The sequence below is a fragment of the Schistocerca serialis genome, chromosome 3 (genome assembly GCF_023864345.2).
Source record: "Schistocerca serialis cubense isolate TAMUIC-IGC-003099 chromosome 3, iqSchSeri2.2, whole genome shotgun sequence".
In the NCBI taxonomy this organism is placed as follows: domain Eukaryota; kingdom Metazoa; phylum Arthropoda; class Insecta; order Orthoptera; family Acrididae; genus Schistocerca; species Schistocerca serialis.
Genome location: NC_064640.1, coordinates 613,845,210 through 613,870,756, shown reverse-complemented (window position 1 = coordinate 613,870,756; position 25,547 = coordinate 613,845,210). Strand labels below are relative to the sequence as shown.

Sequence of the window (25,547 nt, the reverse complement as noted above, 5' to 3'; positions counted from 1 at the left end):
AACTGTTAATTTGGGATACATATAAATGTTTAGTATTTATATTTTTCTGATAACTATCATAAAGACAAAAGATTATCTCATAATAATGGCTCTCAACATCTCTCTCTCTCTCTCTCTCTCTCTCTCTCTCTCTCTCTCTCTCATGAGCACGCACGCACACACACACACACACACACACACACACACACTGAGAGAGAGAGAGAGAGAGAGAGAGAGAGAGAGAGAGGAAAAGGGGAGGGGGGGTGGTGAGTGAAATGTTCATCTCATTTGGAAATCAGAAGACAAATGAAGCTGCCAAATTAATCTCTGTCAGTGTGGTGAAGGACTGAAACTAGCAAGTAGAAAATTATGTAGCAAGGAACATACTTTTGTAATGAGCTCAGCTTTGGGAAACAGTTAGCGAGATGTTCTGCAGCAGAATTCAGAATTTGACAATATGCCAAATGCATGTTCTTGAGTGCTCTACAAATTCTGGAGTTCTTTTTTCAGGTGTCATGTCCCATTCAGGATATGGTTCCTGTACACTCACTTTTAATGTCAAAGCATTGCCTGCCACAAACATTTAGGGACATAATGTTCACTACTTGGGAGTGAAGACTTTTTTGGCAAATTTAGTGAGCTATCCATAGCCTCTTGGAAGAGACAATCTCTGAATATTGTACCATCATACATTCTGCTATTTCTGCCAATATTCATAAACAAAAATTTATAACTATCATCTACTAACGCTAAAAGACCAATGATGCCATTGTCTTTGTAGTTTCTGAATGATGAACACTCGGTATGCATGAGCCTGAACTTGATATGTATCTCATCAAGTGCTCCAATGCGATTAGGGAATTGCCAGAGTCTGTGGAACATATCTTTAAATATCTTCCATTCAGCAGGATAATGTGGACACTATCACATTTTATTTCACTGTTGTACCATAACAAGTAGAAACTCCAAGCAAAAATGTATTAGCAGTTATCTTGGACTTACGTTTATAGCCATATCTTCTATCACACTTGTTACATCCACATAAAGTCTCTAGTGTCATCCATGAAAGTGTACTGTTTGCTATTTGTGTAGAATGAGCTAGATCTTTGTGTTTCTCATTGCTCAAAAAGCAGTGTGACAGCAGGCTTAGAGATGCTTATTAAACATGTCTCAGAATTACACTCTAATAGAACTAAATTAGATGATAAATGAAAATTAAGTTTGTATTTTGATTATGTGTGTTACCAATAATTCACTTACCTTCTTGAGAAGCATAATTGCCTGACATGTCACTATATCTTTCTTTTGAATTAGAGGCAAAACCATAAGAAGCAATTCTTCAACTATTGGCAAATCCGTTTCTATAACATTTGCGAAGGATGAAGGACCTTGTAGCCTATTAACATGAAATCATGTGTAACAGTCATTATTGGTATACTTTTAATGTCAAATTGTAATAAAACCATGATACTTTCCAAATTGAAATAAGGTTTATGCAAATAAGCCCCAATTCTCTATGAAGCATAGAGAGCCCACCTACTCCTATATTTCTCCTCGTAATCCAAGATTCTGCCCATTCTTTCTTTCTTTGCTCATTAGCATGGGCTTAGCACCAAAACAACTAATAACTGTAGTTTGCACTGAATAAGTGCACTTGAAGTGGAGATGTTTGTTCTGTACAACCGGCAGCAAGTCACGATACAATTTGCAGCTGACCTTACACTGTGTGAGAGGTTTAGCATCGGAGGTAACTGTCTCTCCTTTCTGTTAACTGACAGCCAAGTGCACCATCTAGCAGACTTATGGCAAATCTTAACTCCCAGTACGATGGGCTTAAGGTAAAGTTGTTCATAATGCAGGCTATTTCGGTTGTTGATGTTATATTTAAAATGCTGATAACATTTTCAAATAATGCTTGATTATTCACAATATACAAGCTGTTGCTAGTAGGCTTCGTTTTTAAAACATTTGTCTACAGGAATTTGTTGATAGAGACCTAGTATAATCCATTTTCCAACTTTTCATCACCAAAGTCAGAAATTAGAGCAAAGAATGCTGTGTTTGCCAGCAGTGTTACCTGTCCTCGCTGACTGTGCCAGCAGTGTCACCTGCCCTCGCCGAGTGTGCCAGCAGTGTCGTCGCCTGCCCTCGCTGAGTGTGCCAGCAGTGTCATCGCCTGCCCTCGCCGAGTGTACCAGCAGTATTACCTGTCCTCGCTGATTGTGCCAGCAGTGTCGACTGCCCTCACCGAGTGTGCCAGCAGTGTCGTCGCCTGCCCTCGCTGAGTGTGCCAGCAGTGTCGTCGCCTGCCCTCGCCGAGTGTACCAGCAGTGTTACCTGTCCTCGCTGACTGTGCCAACAGTGTCGCCTGCCCTCGCCGAGTGCGCCAGCAGTGTCGTCGCCTGCCCTCGCTGAGTGTGCCAGCAGTGTCGTCGCCTGCCCTCGCCGAGAGTACCAGCAGTGTTACCTGTCCTCGCTGACTGTGCCAGCAGTGTCGCCTGCCCTCGCCGAGTGTGCCAGCAGTGTCGTCGCCTGCCATCGCCGAGTGTGCCAGCAGTGTCGTCGCCTGCTCTCGCCGAGTGTACCAGCAGTGTTACCTGTCCTCGCTGACTGTGCCAGCAGTGTCGCCTGCCCTCACCGAGTGTGCCAGCAGTGTCGTCGCCTGCCCTCGCCGAGTGTACCAGCAGTGTTACCTGTCCTCGCTGACTGTGCCAACAGTGTCGCCTGCCCTCGCCGAGTGCGCCAGCAGTGTCGTCGCCTGCCCTCGCTGAGTGTGCCAGCAGTGTCGTCGCCTGCCCTCGCCGAGAGTACCAGCAGTGTTACCTGTCCTCACTGACTGTGCCAGCAGTGTCACCTGCCCTCGCCGAGTGTGCCAGCAGTGTCGTCGCCTGCCCTCGCTGAGTGTGCCAGCAGTGTCATCGCCTGCCCTCGCCGAGTGTACCAGCAGTATTACCTGTCCTCGCTGATTGTGCCAGCAGTGTCGACTGCCCTCACCGAGTGTGCCAGCAGTGTCGTCGCCTGCCCTCGCTGAGTGTGCCAGCAGTGTCGTCGCCTGCCCTCGCCGAGTGTACCAGCAGTGTTACCTGCCCTCGCTGACTGTGCCAACAGTGTCGCCTGCCCTCGCCGAGTGCGCCAGCAGTGTCGTCGCCTGCCCTCGCTGAGTGTGCCAGCAGTGTCGTCGCCTGCCCTCGCCGAGAGTACCAGCAGTGTTACCTGTCCTCGCTGACTGTGCCAGCAGTGTCGCCTGCCCTCGCCGAGTGTGCCAGCAGTGTCGTCACCTGCCATCGCCGAGTGTGCCAGCAGTGTCGTCGCCTGCTCTCGCCGAGTGTACCAGCAGTGTTACTTGTCCTCGCTGACTGTGCCAGCAGTGTCGCCTGCCCTCACCGAGTGTGCCAGCAGTGTCGTCGCCTGCCCTCGCCGAGTGTACCAGCAGTGTTACCTGTCCTCGCTGACTGTGCCAACAGTGTCGCCTGCCCTCGCCGAGTGCGCCAGCAGTGTCGTCGCCTGCCCTCGCTGAGTGTGCCAGCAGTGTCGTCGCCTGCCCTCGCCGAGAGTACCAGCAGTGTTACCTGTCCTCACTGACTGTGCCAGCAGTGTCACCTGCCCTCGCCGAGTGTGCCAGCAGTGTCGTCGCCTGCCCTCGCTGAGTGTGCCAGCAGTGTCATCGCCTGCCCTCGCCGAGTGTACCAGCAGTATTACCTGTCCTCGCTGATTGTGCCAGCAGTGTCGACTGCCCTCACCGAGTGTGCCAGCAGTGTCGTCGCCTGCCCTCGCTGAGTGTGCCAGCAGTGTCGTCGCCTGCCCTCGCCGAGTGTACCAGCAGTGTTACCTGTCCTCGCTGACTGTGCCAACAGTGTCGCCTGCCCTCGCCGAGTGCGCCAGCAGTGTCGTCGCCTGCCCTCGCTGAGTGTGCCAGCAGTGTCGTCGCCTGCCCTCGCCGAGAGTACCAGCAGTGTTACCTGTCCTCGCTGACTGTGCCAGCAGTGTCGCCTGCCCTCGCCGAGTGTGCCAGCAGTGTCGTCGCCTGCCATCGCCGAGTGTGCCAGCAGTGTCGTCGCCTGCTCTCGCCGAGTGTACCAGCAGTGTTACCTGTCCTCGCTGACTGTGCCAGCAGTGTCGCCTGCCCTCACCGAGTGTGCCAGCAGTGTTGTCGCCTGCCCTCACTGAGTGTGCCAGCAGTGTCGTCGCCTGCCCTCGCCGAGTGTACCAGCAGTGTTACCTGTCCTCACTGACTGTGCCAGCAGTGTCGCCTGCCCTCGCCGAGTGTGCCAGCAGTGTCGTCGCCTGCCCTCGCCGAGTGTCATCAGTGTCGCCCGCCCCTGCTGAGAGTGCCAGCACTGTCGCCCACCCACATAGAGGGCAGCAACAGTGTTGCACGCGCGAGTACTGTCGCCCGTGCAGTGCATACCAACACTGTCACCTGTGCTGCATGCTACAACTTGTCTACTGGGCCCAGTGCACCAAAACTATGTGCTAAAAATGTCATCTGTGCCGAGTGTGCCAATGCAGTCACCCACGCCAATGCAGTCACCCGTGCCAAGTGCTCTACCGCAGTCGCTTGCACCGCACTCGCCAGCACAGTCACCCGCTCCAAGCATGCCTACTGAGTTGCCCCCACTGAGCATGCCAACGGAGTCACCCGTGCCAAGTGCTCCACCACAGTCGCTTGCACCACACTCGCCAGCACAGTCACCCGCTCCAAGCATGCCTCCTGAGTTGCCCCTGCTGAGCATGCCAACGGAGTCACGCGTGCCAAGTGCTCCACCGCAGTCGCATGCACCGCACTCGCCAGCACAGTCGCCCGCTCCAAGCATGCCTACTGAGTTGCCCCCACTGAGCATGCAAACGGAGTCGCCCGTGCCGAGCATGCCAACAGAGTTTCCTGTGCCGACCATGCCAACAGAGTTGCCAGCGCCGAGCGTACCGACGGAGTTGCCCGCACTGAGCATGCCAATAGAGCTGTCCACACCGAGCACGCTAACAGAGTCGCCCCCACCGAGCATGCCAACAGAGTCGCCTGCGCCAAATATGCCAACAGAGTCGCCAGCGCCAAGCATGCTGACGGAGTTGCCCGCACCGAGCATGCCAATAGAGCTGTCCACACCGAGCATGCTAACAGAGTCGCCCCCACCGAGCATGCCAACAGAGTCGCCCGCGCCAAGCATGCCAACAGAGTCGCCAGCGCCGAGCATGCCGACGGAGTTGCCCGCACCGAGCATGTCAATAGAGTTGTCCACACCAAGCACGCCAACAGAGTCACCCGCACTGAGCACGCCAACGCAATCACCCGTGCCGAGCACACTGATGCTGTCATCCTCGTCAATGTTATCACCCTTGCCAAGTGTGACAAAGCTTTCTCCAGTGCCATCGCTGTCTCCAGAGCCATCGCTGTCTCCGGTGCCATCGCTGTCTCCTGAGTCGTCACTGTCTCCAGAGCCGTCGCTGTCTCCAGTGCCATCGCTGTCTCCAGAGCCATCGCTGTCTCCAGAGCCGTCGCTGTCTCCAGTGCCGTCGCTGTCTACAGAGCCATCGCTGTCTCCAGAGCCGTCGCTGTCTCCAGTGCCGTCGCTGTCTACAGAGCCATCGCTGTCTCCAGAGCCGTCGCTGTCTCCAGTGCCGTCTCTGTCTCCAGAGCCATCGCTGTCTCCGGAGCCATCGCTGTCTCCAGTGCCGTCACTGTCTTCAGAGCCATCGCTGTCTCCTGAGCCGTCACTGTCTCCAGTGCCAAGGCTGTCGCCTGCACCATCACTTCCGCTCGTGCTGAGCACACCGTCATTGTCACCCACGCTGAGGGCCCTGCCACTGTCGCCCTCAGTGAGTGCATCACCTCAGTCATCCAGTTTAAGTGCACCGACACTGTCACCCATGGTGAGCGCACCGACCCTGTCACCTGCACTGAGCATGCCAAGACTGTCGCCCGTGATGAGTGTGTCAATGCTGTCACATTCACCGAGCATGCCATCACTGTCACCCGTGCTGAGTGCACCAGCACTGTCACCCGCACTGGGACTGTCTCCCCTGCCGTGTGCGCCAATGAAGTCACCTGCATTGTCCGCTAGCACTGTTGCCTGCACCGAGTACGCCAAGTGTGACAATGGTGTCACCCTTGCCAATACTGTCACCCATGTGTCTCCAGTGCCAAGGCTGTCGCCTGCACCATCACTTCCGCTCGTGCTGAGTGCACCGTCATTGTCGCCCACGCTGAGGGCCCTGCCACTGTCGCCCTCAGTGAGTGCATCACCTCAGTCATCCACTTTAAGTGCACCGACACTGTCACCCATGGTGAGCGCACCGACCCTGTCACCTGCACTGAGCATGCCAAGACTGTCGCCCGTGATGAGTGTGTCAATGCTGTCACATTCACCGAGCATGCCATCACTGTCACCCGTGCTGAGTGCACCAGCACTGTCACCCACACTGGGACTGTCTCCCCTGCCGTGTGCGCCAATGAAGTCACCTGCATTGTCCGCTAGCACTGTTGCCTGCACCGAGTACGCCAAGTGTGACAATGGTGTCACCCTTGCCAATACTGTCACCCATGTGTCTCCAGTGCCAAGGCTGTCGCCTGCACCATCACTTCCGCTCATGCTGAGCGCACCGTCATTGTCGCCCATGCTGAGGGCCCTGCCACTGTCGCCCTCAGTGAGTGCATCACCTCAGTCATCCACTTTAAGTGCACCGACACTGTCACCCATGGTGAGCGCACCGACCCTGTCACCTGCACTGAGCATGCCAAGACTGTCGCCCGTGATGAGTGTGTCAATGCTGTCACATTCACCGAGCATGCCATCACTGTCACCCGTGCTGAGTGCACCAGCACTGTCACCCACACTGGGACAGTCTCCCCTGCCGTGTGCGCCAATGAAGTCACCTGCATTGTCCGCTAGCACTGTTGCCTGCACCGAGTACGCCAAGTGTGACAATGGTGTCACCCTTGCCAATACTGTCACCCATGTGTCTCCAGTGCCAAGGCTGTCGCCTGCACCATCACTTCCGCTCATGCTGAGCGCACCGTCATTGTCGCCCATGCTGAGGGCCCTGCCACTGTCGCCCTCAGTGAGTGCATCACCTCAGTCATCCACTTTAAGTGCACCAACACGGTCACCCATGGTGAGCGCACCGACCCTGTCACCTGCACTGAGCATGCCAAGACTGTCGCCCGTGATGAGTGTGTCAATGCTGTCACATTCACCGAGCATGCCATCACTGTCACCCGTGCTGAGTACACCAGCACTGTCACCCACACTGGGACTGTCTCCCCTGCCGTGTGCGCCAATGAAGTCACCTGCATTGTCCGCTAGCACTGTTGCCTGCACCGAGTACGCCAAGTGTGACAATGGTGTCACCCTTGTCAATACTGTCACCCATGTGTCTCCAGTGCCAAGGCTGTCGCCTGCACCATCACTTCCGCTCGTGCTGAGCGCACCGTCATTGTCGCCCATGCTGAGGGCCCTGCCACTGTCGCCCTCAGTGAGTGCATCACCTCAGTCATCCAGTTTAAGTGCACCGACACTGTCACCCATGGTGAGCGCACCGACCCTGTCACCTGCACTGAGCATGCCAAGACTGTCGCCCGTGATGAGTGTGTCAATGCTGTCACATTCACCGAGCATGCCATCACTGTCACCCGTGCTGAGTGCACCAGCACTGTCACCCACACTGGGACTGTCTCCCCTGCCGTGTGCGCCAATGAAGTCACCTGCATTGTCCGCTAACACTGTTGCCTGCACCGAGCACGCCAAGTGTGACAATGGTGTCACCCATGCCAATACCGTCACCCATACCGACGCTGTCGCATGTGCCGAGCGTGACAGTGCTGTCGCCTGTGCAGAGTGGGTCAACGCAATCGCCCGCAGTAGGCATATCAATGCTGTCGGCCATGCTAAGCGTGCCGACACTGTTGTCCGCACCAAGCGCACCAAAACTGTCGCTCGCACTAAGCGCACCAACACTGTCATCCGCTCTGAGCCCGCCAGCACAGTTGCCCACACAGAGAGCACCTGCACTGTCACTCGCGCCGAGCGTGACAGCACTGTCACTCGGGCCAAGTGCACCAACACTGTCGCCCGTGCCAGGCGCGTCAACCCTGTTGTCCGTGCTAGGTGTGTCAACAGTGTTGCTAGCGCCAAGCACACCAACAGTGTCACCTGTGCTGAGTGGATGAACATTGCCCACAGATTGTTGAATTGCAGAATGTACTACCTTCTGCTGCTCCTCCTCTGCCTTCTTGTTCTCCTTCTTTTTCTTTTCTGCAGTGACCAGTTCTGATGCTTTGTTGACCAGCATACAAACAGCATGTGGGAAGATTCCCAAGAAATGTAACCAGCCACACTTTGACTTCATGCCACAGCATTTGGATGCTGTAAGTAGCCAGGATGAGTGCTTCAGCTCATACTGAGTCCACAAAGCTACATCGTGTACAGCTCTTTATTTAAATCTAATAGTTTTTATTGGCATGCACGTAATATGTGACATTAAATTCATTTCAGTTGCATTTGCCCTTCTTGGTGCTGTGATTCTGACAGATATATGGGTAACTATCTTCAGATGTGAAGGCTGTAAATTATTAATTAGTATTTTCTGTTCTGAATTGTCCATGGAAGTATAAGATTTGGTGCTTGTTATGAACGATCTCACAGATGATTAATCATTGTACTTGTAAATGGTGTAGGATGGAGAAAACCAGTGTGTTACATGGTCGATTAGAAGTTTGATCCAAATAAGATTAATTAATTGAAATAGTTTGTTGCAGAACTTTCTGGATTTAATTGATTACCAAATTCACTTTTGTTTTTGTGTGTTTTCATTCATGCACACAGAGGGTGGTCAGAATCAGTATGAAAAGCTGGTAAGGTTGTTACAAGGTAGGTTGTTCTGAGAAGTAATTGTTAAAGTAAAAGTTCTATACCTTGCACTGTGTCTGAGTCAATTAGCATTGAAGTTTGGGAATCAGGCTGTTGCATGCATAAATTCAAGTGGCTCTCCAGTTACAATTGTATCAGTTGTCCTCGTAGTGCGGATGATTGCTTATGAGACTACCGTTCCATGTCCAATTTTTGTTTCACTCTCTTGTTCACATTTAGGAAACCAAACAAAGAACACATTTGGTGACACCATCTGTGGCAGGCTGCACTGCATTTATAATGGCCTGATTGGCTAACTTCAGTGCTATTTAACTCAGAAATGGCACAGTTTTTCTTAATTATTATTTCCCAGCACAACCTACACTGCAACATTTACAGGTTTTTCAGACTCTTTTTGACCAGCCTGTATAATGATTTTGTTTCATACATATATTCTTTGCATTATTTTTTTAAGAAAATCTTTAGTGTCATGATATTTACTAAACTTCATTATAAAAGAATTTTCCTGCATATTGTTACGAGTTGTCTGATAATCAGTAGTTTTAATTAAATATTTTCCATAAATAATGTTGATGTTTCATTTATCAATCATAGTTGTATGTACTTGATTACTTGTCAGTTTGTGTTTGTTCATGTGTGGCATCCAACAATGATTTTATTACCAGAGGTCAAGATATTTTTGTTCAATCTTTTCACCTCCACTTATCCTCTCATGTTGCTTGTGATTTTATGTTTGCATTCATTTTTCTGTGGTAATTTGTGCTATCATGACGTATTTTAATATACTCTTCTTCAGAGTGAACTAACGGAAAAGTCTGACCTCATGTTAAAACCTTGTTAAAATTTTTATTTATTAATTTATTTCATTTAGTTGCAGGGAAACTTTGTGTTGCCCAGGTATTTACTTACAGCTGTGTGTTTGTACCTTGAATTCTCTCATCAGTGAAGCTACACTTTTTTTGTCATTATGTTACAGTGTTTTGCAAGGCAAAGCACTAGATTGGTAATTATTTTATACATAACATGTCAACATTTATGCCTTGCTCCTGCTGCTCTGGACTCAGATCATGTAAGATTTTAAATGTCAAACAGACATTCCTGCACTGAAAGTTGTTATCAATCCAACACTGAGTTTGCAGTCTGCTTTGCCGATATGAGCTCTCAAAAACAATTACACTGGTGTCCCTAAGGTAACTAAATATTGTGATCATAAATTATGGGTCATGATAAATTATCCTTCATGTCACCCAAACAAAACATAATCATCAAATATGGAAAGACCAACTAAAAACTACATAAAAAGTAAAAATGTCAATCTCTATAGGATCTTCTTGTCCTAAAGAAAAAATTAAACTTTTGAGTTAACAGTTAAATTACAAAATTAATCAGGGTCATTTCTCGTCAAGCCTTTTATTTCAACCACTAATTAAGAGATTACTGATTATGCTGCCTTTGCACATTGAAAACACTATAGCTTTTTAAAATTTTCTCTGTGAGCAGGCCAGACATCAAAATATTCTCAAGATCACATGTTTCTGATAAACATGCAGAAATCAAATTTGCCATTTCCTTTAACAAATTAACAATGACAAATACTACAAACAAAATATACTAATTTCATTATTATTACAAAAATTTAAGTCTAACACCTGGATAAAGCCAATTAAGTTTAAAAATATTTTTTCCTTAAGAAACTAGGTACCTTAGGAAACAATTAACACAACAATAATTGTGATACATTAACTGTAAATTTATTGTAAATCTACCTAAGTTGAGAAAGAAAATAAATACTAAAATTTTGATAAACTGTGAAACAAGAGGAACAATAAACCAAATCCACTTTAATAAATTTAACCTAATATTTCATAACCCACCTCCATTACAATTAAACTATAATGTGCATATACTCAGACAAAAAATTGAATAAAATTATTTCTGTTAAATAATATCCTGATTTGCACTGAAAAATTTTCAGTTCTTACAACATACATGCTTAATCTAGCATGACATAAAAAATAACTATCCATAGAAAAAAAACATATGTAAGTTAAATAAGGAAAAATTATCCAGATAGCTAAAGAAGTTATTAAAGCAAAACAGGAGAAAAATAACAAAGCAAATAATTTGACATAACTGGAATCTGCAAAATGCCACAGCAGATATAATTGCATCACAATAATGTTGAGGAATACCAACAAGACATACCTCATTAGGATCTTTTTGAATTCTAACATAACCTGAAATCTTTTCATTGTAATAAAGTTAAAAAAGGCTACACTAATTAAAACACAAATAACTAGAAGATGATAATTCAAAATAAATATGAATAAATCATAAAGTATGAATGTGACCTGTAGATGATAAACTTTCTTGTCATTTGTTTCAGTGGTTTGCAAGGCAGAGTACTAGATCAGTTATTATTTTATGCATAGTATTCTTTCTAAATATGTAGGAAATGCACACAATAAGTACTAGAGGTGTAAAATCTCAATATTCATGCCTTGAACCTATTGAAAGAAAAACTGTAAAATATTTTGAGACACTATTCCAAACATGTACATTTTGTGCATCATTATCATGCAATTAGGCCAACATGTGACAGTATTATATATTGTGGAGTGACCTCAACTAGGCCAGAGTTAGAGGTACACTGTCCTAATAGCCGTATATTTTGACAAATGTTCCACATAAAAATTAGAATTTTTAAACTTACAATAGAAAACCTGAAAGTTTACTAGTGACTGCAATGTAAAAAAGAATGTACAGAACATTTTTGTGATTTGTCAGTAATAATTTTCTCTGCCAGCGATCTGCGAAATGCCACAGCTGAAGTACATTTGTTGTACTAAATGCAATCTGAAGTGACTGTACTTTTTGCACAGTGTGAATTTAAACTGTGGCTGTAAGTGTTACAAGATTTTTATGTCATGGCCAAGAATTCCAGAAGACAGAGTGCTTTGCCCAAACTGGAAGAAAATTGTCAAGTATTAAAAGTTAACATTTTCCTTTCCCATTTTTACATATTTTGATGAATCTACCACAACATATTTCTGCACAGAACATAGACTTCTGAACACATGGTCAAATTTTTATGGCTGATTCTTAAAGCAAACCATATCAAATAGTTAAAAACATACCACCAGACTTATCATAGAGCATGAATGTATGCAGCAGGGTTCTGAAGTTTTTTCTGAATATAATCAGGATTTTTTTTGTGAGGTCTAGATAAAACACACATAGGCAAACAAATCAGAATACAGTGTAAGAATGCACTGCACTTTCCCTTATTGATAATTCTGCTTGCTTTTCAACCTCCTTAGTAGGATTTTCCCTTCTTCCCCATCAATAAAATGCCTAACTGTAGGTAAACAAATGAGTAAGTCATCTTCACCATTAATTCAGCTTCTAATGTAGCCATTGACAAACAGTTTCTCTCAGCTTGCCAAGTGTTCATCAAGAGGCTGAAAATTCTTTCTGGAGCAGCATTGAAATGAAGTACAGAAAATACAAAACAGACAGCTTCGTACAGGTTTTCACAGTTTTCATAATGATGAAAGAATTTCATCCACTTCCCAGACTTCAGCTCAGAAAAGTTCTCCCCTTCTTCTTTGAGAAAGGTGTTTAATTGCACATGTCATTAGAACATCAAATCCTCGTCTATATGAGGTTCAGATCGAGAAATCGCTTCTCTGACTTCTGAAAGTGAACACTGTGTCCCTGTTAATGAAAATGGTTTGAAACCTTTGTAAACACTCTCTTCATAGTTAAATCATTTGACAAGACAGTGAGTACTATGCTGCAAGTAATCAGCCACTTCTCTTTTGAATGTTTTGACATGATCATCATTTGCAGACTTCGAGATGACTGAGGGTGTGACAGAGCCAAAATGATCTTCCTTTCTTTGTTTCAGAGAAGTTACAAAGTGGGTCATAGTCAGATTTGTCTGTCATAAGTGCGTCATCAGATTGAAGCTTTGCATTTAATGGTGCAAAATAACCATCAATGTTCATTGTAAAGCCCTGATATGCCAAAAATAATGTGAGGCCTGAGTTTCTCCTGGTGTATACAATGTTCAAATAACTTATGAAAATGCAGCCTTGTGACATCAACAACAACTGATGATATTTCAACAGGAGCACACCCTACCATTTTCAAGGCAAAACTTCAGCAAGTAAGTGCTATGTAAGGGAATTTAAAACCTCTGTTCTCAGAGAAACTCTGGAAAGATAACACTCACACACAATGTAAACACTAGTGGCATCACAAACCAAAGATGTCAGATTGTAAGAAAATGAAACACTTGCAGCCGTCCTTAGGATGTCATTTGTTGTGTAGCTGCCAGTTTTGGCATTTCAATGCACCATCTTCAGGCCTTAGTTGATGCTGAAGGGTTTATACAGTTGATGGTTGGAAAGGTGACATTACAGTTGTAGGTAGTCTGCATAAACCAGTTACATTGGCCACTGATGCATCGTATATATGGATCATGATAACCCCTTCAGCATCGACTAAGGCCTGAAGATGGCACATTGAAGTGCCGAAACTGGTAGCTACACAATAAATGGCACCTTATTGACAGCTGTATGTGTTTCATTTTCTTACAATAGCGAACGGCCGTAGTTCTCCAGACCTCCACCCACAAGGATGGACATACAAGAAGATGACTGACGTCAGAAGTTATCGATAGTAAAATTAATTATGAACAGATGAGGTAGCATAAACTCTGTCTCTCTGTTTTTTGACAAGGGAGAGAGGAGGATTTCATGCAGAATTCAAACAAAACTACCATCACTATTTATAAGGTTATTTGCCAATTTAATTTCAACAGTTTCCTTAATAACAATATCCCAATAGTTGGACATGCAAGCAAGAATCTCCATGTCATTATATGCCATGGGATGGCCAGTGCCAAGACAAGATGTGCCAAGACAAGATTCTACAATGACAGATTTCCTCGGCTGTTGTACACATGTGTGCTGCTTATGCTCAGTGCACCGGTCCTCCACAGTCCTGATAATGTGACTAATGTATGACACGCCACAACTGCAAGGAATATGGTAGACACATGCCTTATGCAAACTGAAATCATTCTTTTGGAATCAAAAGGGACGCTGATCTTAGATGGTGGTTGAAAAACATACTTCACATATTTCCCCAAAATGTGACAAATAATGTTTGACATGCCTCATATCTGTGCAGGACTGGTGTACTGAGCATAAACATCACACCTGCTTACAACTGCTGAGGAAATCTGTCATTGCAGAACCTTATCTTGGCACAGGCTATCCCATGGAATATAACAAAATGGGGATTCTGGCATGCACATCCAACTACTGGAATATTGTTATTAAGGAAGCTGTTGAAATTAAATTGGCAAATAACTTTTTAATTAGAGATGGTGGTTTTGTTTAAATTCTGCATGAAGTCCTCCACTCTCCCTTGTCAAAAAGCAGAGGGACAGAGTTTATGTTACCACATCTGTTTGTTATTGGGCGTGAGTCATCTCTGGTTTGTGATGATGCTAGTTTTCACACACACACACACACACACACACACACACACACACACAGAGAGAGAGAGAGAGAGAGAGAGAGAGAGAGAGAGAGAGAGAGAGAGAGTGAGTGAGTGACAGAGAGAGCCTGTCTCCCCAGATTTGCACTGAGAACTGGGATTTTAAATTCCTTTGCACAGCACTTACTTGCTGCAGTTTTGCCTTGAAAATGACAGAGTGTGTGCCTGTCGAAATATCAGCAGCTGTCGGTGACGTCACCCTGCATGGCAAAAATAATTCATCTTCAAGGAAATCTCTGAGTATCTTTAGTATGTACTCTTCCGAGAGGAAGTAAGATTTGATTGATTTAACGTTTATCATTATTCACTGTAGGGCCAGAGCGAGAGAGCCAGCTATGCTATGTGGTTTAAAATCTCCTACCATTCAATGTCCATCCAAGCAAAAAAGTCCTTTAGTTCACCAAATCCTTTAGTAGAATAGTGGAATCCACTATATATCTTAATAAGTACTTAATAAGTAATTGCTGCTTGGTTTTTGATGTTATTCAAGGGAGGACAGTTACATACCTCTGCAGTTGAGTTTGGATTTACTTTGCATAGCTTGACTTATATACTTTTATTCTTTCCAAAATTAGCGGCTGCATTATCAGCAAAAAAATTGCTGGCATTCTTCAGTGGTTAAGATGCTTTGGTAAGCTCACTTTTTATTTCTGCTGCAACTGAGTCAGACATACAGGCATGTACTTCACAAGAAAAGTAACATACCACAAGTGCAAAGATTTTACTGTGTTATTTGTTGGATGCATCCAAAGAAACAGAATAATAAACAGAATTGTCCAACTGCTTAATTGTTTGCTCTATTGAATATGGATCCAGTACTGTCAAAAGCATTTTCATTGCTTCTGTTTCCACTTTTATATTTTTTCAGATATTTTTCAGTTTAGAAACAAATGTGGGAGAAAACTGTCGCAACAGCCCCAGAAATTGAGTGCAACACAAAGGATGCTTCTGCAGCTATTACTTTTTCTTTTTCTGGGTTTCTGGTTACCATGGGAGGTACAAAGAGAACTCACCTTCATTTGCATTTTCAAGGCTGACTGTTGAATAGAAATTCTGTGTGTTGCAGTGTTTGCATGTTTTTTACGTCATTTTCCCCTCCATGAGAAACACAGAAATATGAGGAGCACACAGTACAGTGAACGTTATGATAATCTTTACCTGCCGGCCGAAGTGGCCGTGCGGTTAAAGGCGCTGCAGTCTGGAACCGCAAGACCGCTACGGTCGCAGGTTCGAATCCTGCCTCGGGCATGGATGTTTGTGATGTCCTTAGGTTAGTTAGGTTTAACTAGTTCTAAGTTCTAGGGGACTAATGACCTCAGCAGTTGAGTCCCATAGTGCTCAGAGCCATTTGAACCATTTGATAATCTTTACCTTTTCAAAACCATGAGTAAACTTTTCACCCTGCACTATGGAACTTAGTTTTCAATTTTTGTTTCTTTTTCAGCACTGACACTTCTTTTATTTTGCTGTCTAATGTCGAATCCGTATTTGTAAAAATGGTTCACATAGGAAACTACACAACACTACTTAGTTGTTTTTGCAGAGAATCACTAAGAACTATTATGATCATTTTCTGACTTGCTACTCAAAAATGTTGGCTGTTGAGTCAATTTTGCAAATGTAGCTCTCCGACTAAACCTAAAAGCATAATTTTAAGTTCCGGTAACTTTTACAAGATTGCATCTCAGTTTTAATCCTATGCTGAACAATTTAAAGTGGAGACCATAATATATGGATTATTGTCCATTTTTGTGTGATTGTGATTTTTTCCTTTCCTGACAAGGTTTAATTAAGAGCTGGACTGGAAACTGGAAATTCGGAATAATCCTGCATAATCCAATATACCTGACAGCCTTTATATGCAGGGGGATGTATGTATGTATATTGAACGATTCATTCTGTACCTTATAGCCCTTGCAGGACATTGGTCTGGTGCACATTTATTTTTCAAAATTAGTCTGATGTGCTTTGTCTACATAAGATTCAGGAAAACCAGTGATCACTTTAGTTTCAATAATTTCTTTTTCAAATACTTTTCTCTGTAAATATTTTATTTTCCTAGACACAGACTTGCGTGATATCTTAAAGTGTGTTATCAGACCTGGAGAAGGTGGAGTATCTCTTGGACTTTTATTGTTCAATGCATCTAGAGCCCAGTCATACAGGACAACATCAGTAACACTAAATGATTTTTGTCTGTCTGTAGAAAAAAATGTCACGTATCTCAAATTTAGCATTGCAGCTTTGTTTTTCTCGGAACACTGTTTGCATTTACACGGCCCAAAATGAAATCGTTTTGACAAATACTGACATGTGAACATTTGTCACCTTTGTTTAACCAATATGCAGTCATTTTTTTTCCAACTGATAGGACATCATTAGTTTCTAACTTTTCTTTTGGATATAATTGATTGTTAGATTTAGCATATCAGTTAAAGTTCCTTCAGGAATATAATTCTCTTGTGTTGCTTTTTCGTTGAAAGATTTGCACTAAGTAAGTTAAACTGTTTTCTCACTTGTTTATTAATTATTTAAAATGTCACCTAAAAGTTCAACCATTGTTTCATAGTTCAGATAATCTTTGCATGTGTTTTCTGTTGACTGCTTTAGTTAGTAATTGTTGTAGCCCTCTGCAGTAAGCAGCTAAACATTTTCTGAGTTCTCCATCACCTGCACAGGGAGATTCAAAATACAAAATATTTTTAAGCTTTATCTTTTGTGGAGAATGATATATTAAAGCAATTAAAAGAAAATTGCAAAAAGTGTTAGCTCCTGTTTATAACTCAGCCTTGAATAATTTTCTTTTTAATTGCCCAGTAAGACTGCAGAATATTTTCATTCATGTTCATCATGCTATCTGCGGTATTAGCTGCCTAATATCATCTAAAGCTATCATCTGCATCTACCCATTTCGTACTTTTACTTACTCCACAAGGAGTGGGGGTCGGAATTATCCCCAACCTCCTTGTGCTGGTCCTTTCTGGTATGAATTGGCAGTTAAAAATTTGGCATGCTGCTTTTTACATTATGTTAATTGCAAGAGACAAAAAAGTAGAACATGTTTGAATTTGGCACATCAGACAGTTACCTTGTTTGATTAGTGTTATTGTAGAAATTCTCCCCTTTTTACTTTTTTTCTTCTGAGTACTTATCAAGTTGTTGTTTTCTACTTACATGTCTGCAGGTCAACACTTCTATTTAGTGAGCAATGATCTTGCCTCATATACATAAATGTTTCCATATTATTCACACAAAATTTCCTAGAACGATTTTCTCCTATCAGCCATGTAGTCCTTTTGCAGAGCAAAAGAACGTTGTTCAAGTACCATTTAAAATTAATTATTAATTTGAAGTAAAGTCTCTGGTTGTGAGTATCGTGGCATCAGCTGTGTTAGTTATAGATATACTACGTATTAGTGAATTTTGAAAATTTGTGCCTGACTGGGACTCAAACCAGAATTTCCCACTTATCGCAAGCGGTCGCCTTAACCATGTCATCTATCATGTAGATGTATATAATGTGACGTGGAATTTTGGGCCAGTCTGGGAGGTGTGCATGGATAGTGGAAATGGTTAGGGCTACCACTCACTCTAAGTGGGAAATCTGGATGCAAGCCATGGTGCCACTCAAATTTTCACCTGTCATTGATAGATAGTATATCCACACCTAACACAGCTGGTACCAAGATATCTGTTGTCAGCGAATTTATTTAGAATTAATTTTTGATGGCTGCCAATTGTCATTAATGTCTGATCATCCAGACATGCAAGTATATGTTAGTTATACTTTAAAGCAGAAGGTTTTGGCAACACACTATAAAAAAGAAAAGTACCAAACTTAAGTATCAAGAAAGATCAAAAGGAAACTAATGAAAACAACAGGAAGTCATTCTTTTTATGAAAGCCTTAAATAGCATATGGAAGACAAATGTGACAGGTAATAAATCCATACTTATACTGCTCTGGGCTTGCAGCTACAGGGTGACCCAAAAGTCTTTTAACATTTCAAAATTCAGTACTTCACAGAATAATATAGGTAGTAAGGTAAGCCAGCCGCAGTTCTAGGTGCTTCAGTCTGGAACTGAGTGACCGCTATGGTCGCAGGTTCGAATCCTGCTTCGGGCATGGATGTGTGTGATGTCCTTAGGTTACTTAGGTTGAAGTAGTTCTAAGTTCTAGGGGACTGATGACCTCAGATGTTAAGTCCCATAGTGCTCAGAGCCATTTGAACCATTTATCAGTGAGGTAAAAATTAAGATACACATAGTTGAAATGACGTGAAGTTTTACTGAAACAAAACAAAAAAAAACCTACCCAAAATGACCAACAGACAGTGCTTCATGTGGTACAAAAGCAATAATTAGAGTAATTATTCATGTTTAGCAAAGATGATGTTCTTTATAACAAATGTTCACCATGTTGGCTGTCGGTCATCAACAGTACTGAAGTCAAGGGACAATGTTGTGAATAGCACTGTACAGCATATCGGTAGGTATAGTGAGAGATTTCAGTTGGATATTGCCTTTTAGCATCCCTAATGAAGTTGTATGTTTGCAGTAGACTTGTGATCTCAGGTAACCCCACAACTAGTAATTACACTGATTGAGGTCTCGAGAACTTGGTAGCTAAGCATGATGGATGTAGCGGCTCAGCATGCAATCCTCACCAAATGATGGTTGCAAGAGGTCTTTCACATGTGTAGCAATATTGGGTGGAGCACCATCCTGCATAAAAGTTGTGCCTTCCAGCAGGTGTTTTATCAGCCAGGCTAGGGTGTTCTGACTTCCTCTCCAACTAAAGCTCATATTATACACAATTCTCTTGCAGAATCACTGATGAGTTGTTGTCCAGCACTATCTGTTATCCAGTTTTTTCAATCTTTTTTGGTTCCAATGAAACCCACATAATTTCAGGCATGTGTGTCAATTTCTGCCTCTCTACCTAGATTATTCTATGAATTAATGCATTTGCAAATGTTGATGGACTTTTGGGTTACCCTATAAATTGAATGTGGGGTTGGAGCCTGATGAATTTACAACAAAACATTGTTCATAATTTTTGCAGATGCTTGCTATATGACAAAAGAGATTCTGGTGTTAAATGTTAACATTTTGATTCATTAAGAGCAAATCTATTCAACAGAATAACAAACAACCTAGACAAACCGACAGACTTTAGCATGAAAGGTGGCTTAAATATTCTTCCTAAAGGAAGATTTTCAAGTGAGTTGTCAAATTAAAATCAGCATACTTATTGTCCTGCTTTGTAAGTATAATTGTCAAATGCATTATTTTTTATATTACAACAGTTGTATTACATGGATTCCAGTGAGAATGGTCTCTGGGATATGGTAAGAAGTTGAGGATGTACATTTCATTTAAGTGCAATACAGTGAAATGATTTTACATTACAGTATTGCAGTGCTATTTCTAATTATACAGTAACCTAAAACATTGAATTTAAATTCTGCCTTTGAAGGTACCAATGGGGTAGGAGGACTTTCATGATAAAAAGTTCTTTAATACAATCATGAACTCTACTACAATGTCTAAATGACATTTAATGTGCTCTGGTAGGTTGCTGAATACATGTGTACACATTGCACACATGTATATGGTTCCTGTCTGTGCTAATGATAAAACTTTTTGACTTCTTTGTAGAGATTGTTTTTGGTCCTAGTGTTATGTTCACTGCATTTCACTGCTTTTTGTGACTAGAGAAATGTGGCTAATGACAGAGGAGATTAACATTTTAGAGGCGAGTGACATAGCTCCTATGTTCCACAGATTTACTCCAAAAAGATGAGCAACGCAGGACCCACACGGCCCATTTCTTACATTTGTAAATGTATCCCATTTGTTTTATGTCTCTTGTCTGTATAAGGATAGTCTATGATGCTTGTAATGCCATGGAAAAAATACAGTTGGCAGCTCCTGTCACTCGTACTGGTGGGAAAGGAATGTTACTTACTTTGGAGCATTCCGATTCATCTCGTTACCAAGTGGAACACCTCACTAGGTCACACACAGAGTACAGGGTCTTGATTGTTGTCTATGTTGTCGGTTTCACACTTTGTATTTGTCTTCAAGATGGTCTTATTTAATGATGTGAGAGAGTTTTTGTTGAATGATAGTGACTCAGAGCTTGATGAACAAATTTCTTGTTTCGAAAGCAGTGATGGTAAGCTATTGATTTGTCGCATTTTTTCAATAAGTGTATTGTACACCTGAAAGCTAATTTGTGTGATTTATGCTGTAGAAGAAGAAGAAGAAGGTATTCCTAATGATGAAGTGTCAGGGAGACCTCAAGATAAAACTGCTGCTGCTGATAATACACTCCTGGAAATTGAAATAAGAACACCGTGAATTCATTGTCCCAGGAAGGGAAAACTTTATTGACACATTCCTGGGGTCAGATACATCACATGATCACACTGACAGAACCACAGGCACATAGACACAGGCAACAGAGCATGCACAATGTCGGCACTAGTACAGTGTATATCCACCTTTCGCAGCAATGCAGGCTGCTATTCTCCCATGGAGACGATCGTAGAGATGCTGGATGTAGTCCTGTGGAACGGCGTGCCATGCCATTTCCACCTGGCGCCTCAGTTGGACCAGCGTTCGTGCTGGACGTGCAGACCGCGTGAGACGACGCTTCATCCAGTCCCAAACATGCTCAATGGGGGACAGATCCGGAGATCTTGCTGGCCAGGGTAGTTGACTTACACCTTCTAGAGCACGTTGGGTGGCACGGGATACATGTGGATGTGCATTGTCCTGTTGGAACAGCAAGTTCCCTTGCCGGTCTAGGAATGGTAGAACGATGGGTTCGATGGCGGTTTGGATGTACCGTACACTATTCAGTGTCCCCTCGACGATCACCAGTGGTGTGCGGCCAGTGTAGGAGATCGCTCCCCACACCATGATGCCGGGTGTTGGCCCTGTGTGCCTCGGTCGTATGCAGTCCTGATTGTGGCGTTCACCTGCACGGCGCCAAACACGCATACGACCATCATTGGCACCAAGGCAGAAGCGACTCTTATCGCTGAAGACGACACGTCACCATTCGTCCCTCCATTCACGCCTGTCGCGACACCACTGGAGGCGGGCTGCACGATGTTGGGGCGTGAGCGGAAGACGGCCTAACGGTGTGCGGGACCATAGCCCAGCTTCATGGAGACGGTTGCGAATGGTCCTCGCCGATACCCCAGGAGCAACAGTGTCCCTAATTTGCTGGGAAGTGGCGGTGCGGTTCCCTACGGCACTGCGTAGGATCCTACGGTCTTGGCGTGCATCCGTGCGTCGCTACGGTCCGGTCCCAGGTCGACGGGCACGTGCACCTTCCGCCGACCACTGGCGACAACATCGATATACTGTGGAGACCTCACGCCCCACGTGTTGAGCAATTCGGCGGTACGTCCACCCGGCCTCCCGCATGCCCACTATACGCCCTCACTCAAAGTCTGTCAACTGCACATACGGTTCACGTCCACGCTGTCGCTGCATGCTACCAGTGTTAAAGACTGCGATGGAGCTCCGTATGCCACGGCAAACTGGCTGACACTGACGGCGGTGGTGCACAAATGCTGCGCAGCTAGCGCCATTCGACGGCCAACACCGCGGTTCCTGGTGTGTCCGCTGTGCCGTGCGCGTGATCATTGCTTGTACAGCCCTCTCGCAGTGTCCGGAGCAAGTATGGTGGGTCTGACACACCGGTGTCAATGTGTTCTTTTTTCCATTTCCAGGAGTGTATATCAGACACACCTCTCTCTGAACCTGTCAGTCTGCTTCTTTCAGATGGTCAGTGGGCAGATGATGGCATTACTGCTTCACAGTTTCTAGTTCTTAGAGAATCGCATGGAGTTCAAATTTAGATTGACCAGAACTCTTCTATGTTTGTTTGTTAACCTACTTTTTGGATGAACTGTTGAAGTCGCAAAAACGAGAGACAAACAGGTATGCTAGAACAATTACTGAAAACCTAAATGCTACAGGCAACCTGAAGCAGCTCTCAGTTTGGCATAAGTGGAGTACTGTGACACTCAGTATAAGTTTTTGGTGTGGTTTTACATGTGTTCCTTGTTAGATAATGGAAATTGGCCAACCATTCTTCTACAAATTCTGTTCTGCAGACTTCCTTTGTAGGAAAATATTTATCAGGAGATTGTTTTCAGCCAATTCTGTGAATTTTATGTCTCATAGATAATGGAACTTTAATTTTTAAAAATCGAGAACCACACAATGCTATTCACAGGGTAAGACTGACCTTTGATATATTAACGGCAAATGTGAAAGAATGTACAAACCAGATGAAAATTTTGCTATAGATGAAATAATTGACCCATTTCATGGCAGACTTAGTTTCAAGGTCTACATGAAAAATGAGCCTAACAAATATGGCATAAACTTTTAATGTCATGTGAAAGTGGATATATTTTGAAATATGAAATATATCCTGGTAGTCAGGCAAATGCCAATAACAGCATTTTTCATGTAGTAAACAGACTGTGTGAAAGTTTCTATGGAAAGGCCATACTCTATGCAAATGATCATTTTTACATTAGCCCTAATCTACTCGATCAGTTATGGAAAGAAACTAAGGCACAGTGGGTACAGTAATCGAAAATAAAAAAAGGACTAGCTAAAGATCTGTTAGCCCAAAGACTGGAGAAAAAGTTGTTTCATTACGCATATGAGACCATTTGCTATTTGTCAAATGGAGATACACTAGGGATATGTTTATTTTGACAACAAAACAAAATGACAGCATATCTAATGTCAATGTCAGAACAAAGTTTGGAATTATAGAGAAAATGAAACCTGATTGTATTTTGGATTACAATAAAAACAAGGCAGGTGTCTACCGCAGTGACCAGCTAATTGGGCACTACAGTTTTGAGAGGAAACAAAAGGAAGAAATAATTTTTTTCCCATCTTTGCATGATAATGGTCATAAATTTATACTTTAATTTAAAAAGTCAAACCCTACCAATAAACATCTTCTTGAGTTCATTACTGATCTGGCAGAGGTATTGGTGAACAAAGGTGGCCCTGTTGAATCAACTTCCACCAAAAACATTTTAGAATGAGATTTTCACTCTACAGCGGAGTGTGCGCTGATATGAAACTTCCTGGCAGATTAAAACTGTGTGCCCAAGTTCGAGTCTCGGTAGGGCACACAGTTTTAATCTGCCAGGAAGTTTCAAAAACATTTTACTTGTAAATAGATTCTTTGGAAGACAGCTCCCTAAATTAATTCCAGCTTTGCAAAAGTCATAATGGCCTCAGAAGAGATGTGAAGTTAGTGCAGAAAGAAGCAAGGCAAGATGGGGAAAAGTGGGAAGGAAAGATGTTGTTGTTGTTCTGGTCTTCAGTCCAGAGACTGGTTTGACGCAGCTCTCCATGCTACTCTACCCTGTGCAAACTTCTTCATGTCCCAGTACCTACTGCAACCTACATCCTTCTGAATATGCTTAGTGTATTCACCTCTTGGTCTACCTCTATGATTTTTACCCTCCACGCTATCCTCCAATGCTAAATTGGTGATCCCTTGATGCCTCAGAACATGTCCTACCAACTGATCCCTTCTTCTAGTCGAGGTGTGCCACAAATTTCTCTTCTCCCTAATTCTATTCAATACCTCCTCATTAGTTATGTGATAAATCCATCTAATCTTCGGCATTCTTCTGTAGCATCACATTTCGAAAGCTTCTATTCTCTTCTTGTCCTAACTATGTATCGTCCACGTTTCGCTTCCATACATGGCCACACTCCATACAAATACTTTCAGAAACGACTTCCTGACACTTAAATCTATACTTGATGTTAACAAATTTCTCTTCTTCAGAAACACTTTCCTTGCCATTGCCAGTCTACATTTTATATCCTCTCTACTTCGGCCATCATCAGTTATTTTGCTCCCCAAATAGCAAAACTCATTTAGTACTTTAAGCACCACATTTCCTAATCTAATTCTTTCAGCATCACCCAATTTAATTCGACTACATTCCATTATCCTTGCTTTGCTTTTGTTGATGTTCATCTTATATCCTCCTTTCAAGACACTGTCCATTCTGTTCAGCTGCTCGTCCAGGTCCTTTCCTGTCTCTGACAGAATTACAATGTCACCAGCAAACCTCAAAGTTTTTATTTCTTCTCCATGGATTTTAATTCGTACTCCAAATTTTTCTTTTGTTTCCTTTACTGCTTGCTCAATACGCAGATTGAATAACATCGGGGATAGGCTACAACCCTGTCTCACTCCCTTCCCAACCACTGCTTCCCTTTCATGCCCCACTCTTATAACTGCCATCTGGTTTCTGTACAAATTGTAAATAGCCTTCCGCTCCCTGTATTTTACCCCTGCCACCTTCATAATTTGAAAGAGAGTGTTCGAGTAAACATTGTCAAAAGCTTTCTCTAAGTCTACAAATACTAGAAACATAGGTTTGCCTTTCCTTAATCTATTTTCTAAGATAAGTCGTAGGGTCAGTATTGCCTCACTTGTTCCAACATTTCTACAGAATCTAATCTGATCTTCCCTGAGGTCAGCTTCTAACAGTTTTTCCATTCATCTGTAAAGAATTCATGTTAGTGTTTTGCAGCCGTGGCTTATTAAACTGATAGTTTAGTAATTTTCACATCTGTCAACACCTGCTTTCTTTGGGATTGGAATTATTATATTCTTCTTCAAGTCTGAGGGTATTTTGCCTGTCTCATACGTCTTGCTCACAGATGGTGGAGTTTTGTCTGGGCTGGCTCTCCCAAGGCTGTCAGTAGTTGTAATGGAATGTTGTCTACTCCTGGGGCCTTGTTTTGCTATGGTTGCGGGTTTGAATCCTGCCTCAGGCATGGATGAGTGTGATGTCCTTAGGTTAGTTAGGTCCAAGTAGTTCTAAGTTCTAAGGGACTGATTACCGCAGCAGTTAAGTCCCATAGTGCTGAGAGCCATTTGAGCCTTGTTTCGCCTTAGGTCTTTCAGTGCTGTGTCAAACTCTTCACACAGTATCGTATCTCCCATTTCATCCTCATCTACATCCTCTGCCATTTCCATAACATTTTCCTCAAGTACATCACCCTTGTACAGACCCTCTATATACTCCTTCCACCTTTCTGCTTTCTCTTCTTT

The 25,547-nt window shown here is 43.6% G+C and overlaps 3 protein-coding genes across 3 annotated transcripts; 2 read left to right on the top strand and 1 right to left on the bottom strand.

Annotated features, from left to right (window-relative positions):
• Positions 1 to 1,781: 1,781 nt before the first annotated feature.
• Positions 1,782 to 4,211, top strand: LOC126471047 (uncharacterized). Its single transcript, XM_050099115.1, has 7 exons — positions 1,782 to 1,817; positions 2,082 to 2,246; positions 2,342 to 2,786; positions 2,859 to 2,992; positions 3,088 to 3,532; positions 3,605 to 3,738; positions 3,834 to 4,211. The coding sequence occupies exons 1-7, from the start codon at positions 1,782 to 1,784 to the stop codon at positions 4,209 to 4,211; spliced, it is 1,737 nt and encodes a 578-aa protein (XP_049955072.1).
• Positions 4,212 to 4,445: 234 nt separating this feature from the next.
• Positions 4,446 to 5,936, bottom strand: LOC126471046 (uncharacterized PE-PGRS family protein PE_PGRS54-like). Its single transcript, XM_050099114.1, has 2 exons — positions 5,835 to 5,936; positions 4,446 to 5,789 (listed from the first exon to the last, which is right to left on the bottom strand). The coding sequence occupies exons 1-2, from the start codon at positions 5,934 to 5,936 to the stop codon at positions 4,446 to 4,448; spliced, it is 1,446 nt and encodes a 481-aa protein (XP_049955071.1).
• LOC126471045 (mucin-5AC-like) lies at positions 5,935 to 19,521 on the top strand. Its single transcript, XM_050099113.1, has 2 exons — positions 5,935 to 8,081; positions 19,479 to 19,521. The coding sequence occupies exons 1-2, from the start codon at positions 5,935 to 5,937 to the stop codon at positions 19,519 to 19,521; spliced, it is 2,190 nt and encodes a 729-aa protein (XP_049955070.1).
• Positions 19,522 to 25,547: the final 6,026 nt, after the last annotated feature.

Excerpts from the sequence above, each read along its gene's own strand:
- LOC126471047 (XM_050099115.1), top strand. The coding sequence starts at position 1,782 with ATGGCAAATCTTAACTCCCAGTACGATGGGCTTAAG. Across the intron at positions 3,533-3,604 it reads GTCGCCTGCCCTCGCCGAGA|TGTCGTCGCCTGCCCTCGCT; the intron begins GTACCAGCAGTG and ends GTGTGCCAGCAG. Across the intron at positions 3,739-3,833 it reads CCGAGTGTGCCAGCAGTGTC|TGTCGCCTGCCCTCGCCGAG; the intron begins GTCGCCTGCCCT and ends CTGTGCCAACAG.
- LOC126471045 (XM_050099113.1), top strand. The coding sequence starts at position 5,935 with ATGCCATCACTGTCACCCGTGCTGAGTGCACCAGCACTGTCACCCGCA. Across the intron at positions 8,082-19,478 it reads AACCCTGTTGTCCGTGCTAG|ATGCTTGCTATATGACAAAA; the intron begins GTGTGTCAACAG and ends TAATTTTTGCAG.
- LOC126471046 (XM_050099114.1), bottom strand. The coding sequence starts at position 5,936 with ATGCTCGGTGAATGTGACAGCATTGACACACTCATCACGGGCGACAGT. Across the intron at positions 5,790-5,834 it reads CGCTCACCATGGGTGACAGT|GGCGACAGTGGCAGGGCCCT; the intron begins GTCGGTGCACTT and ends GCACTCACTGAG.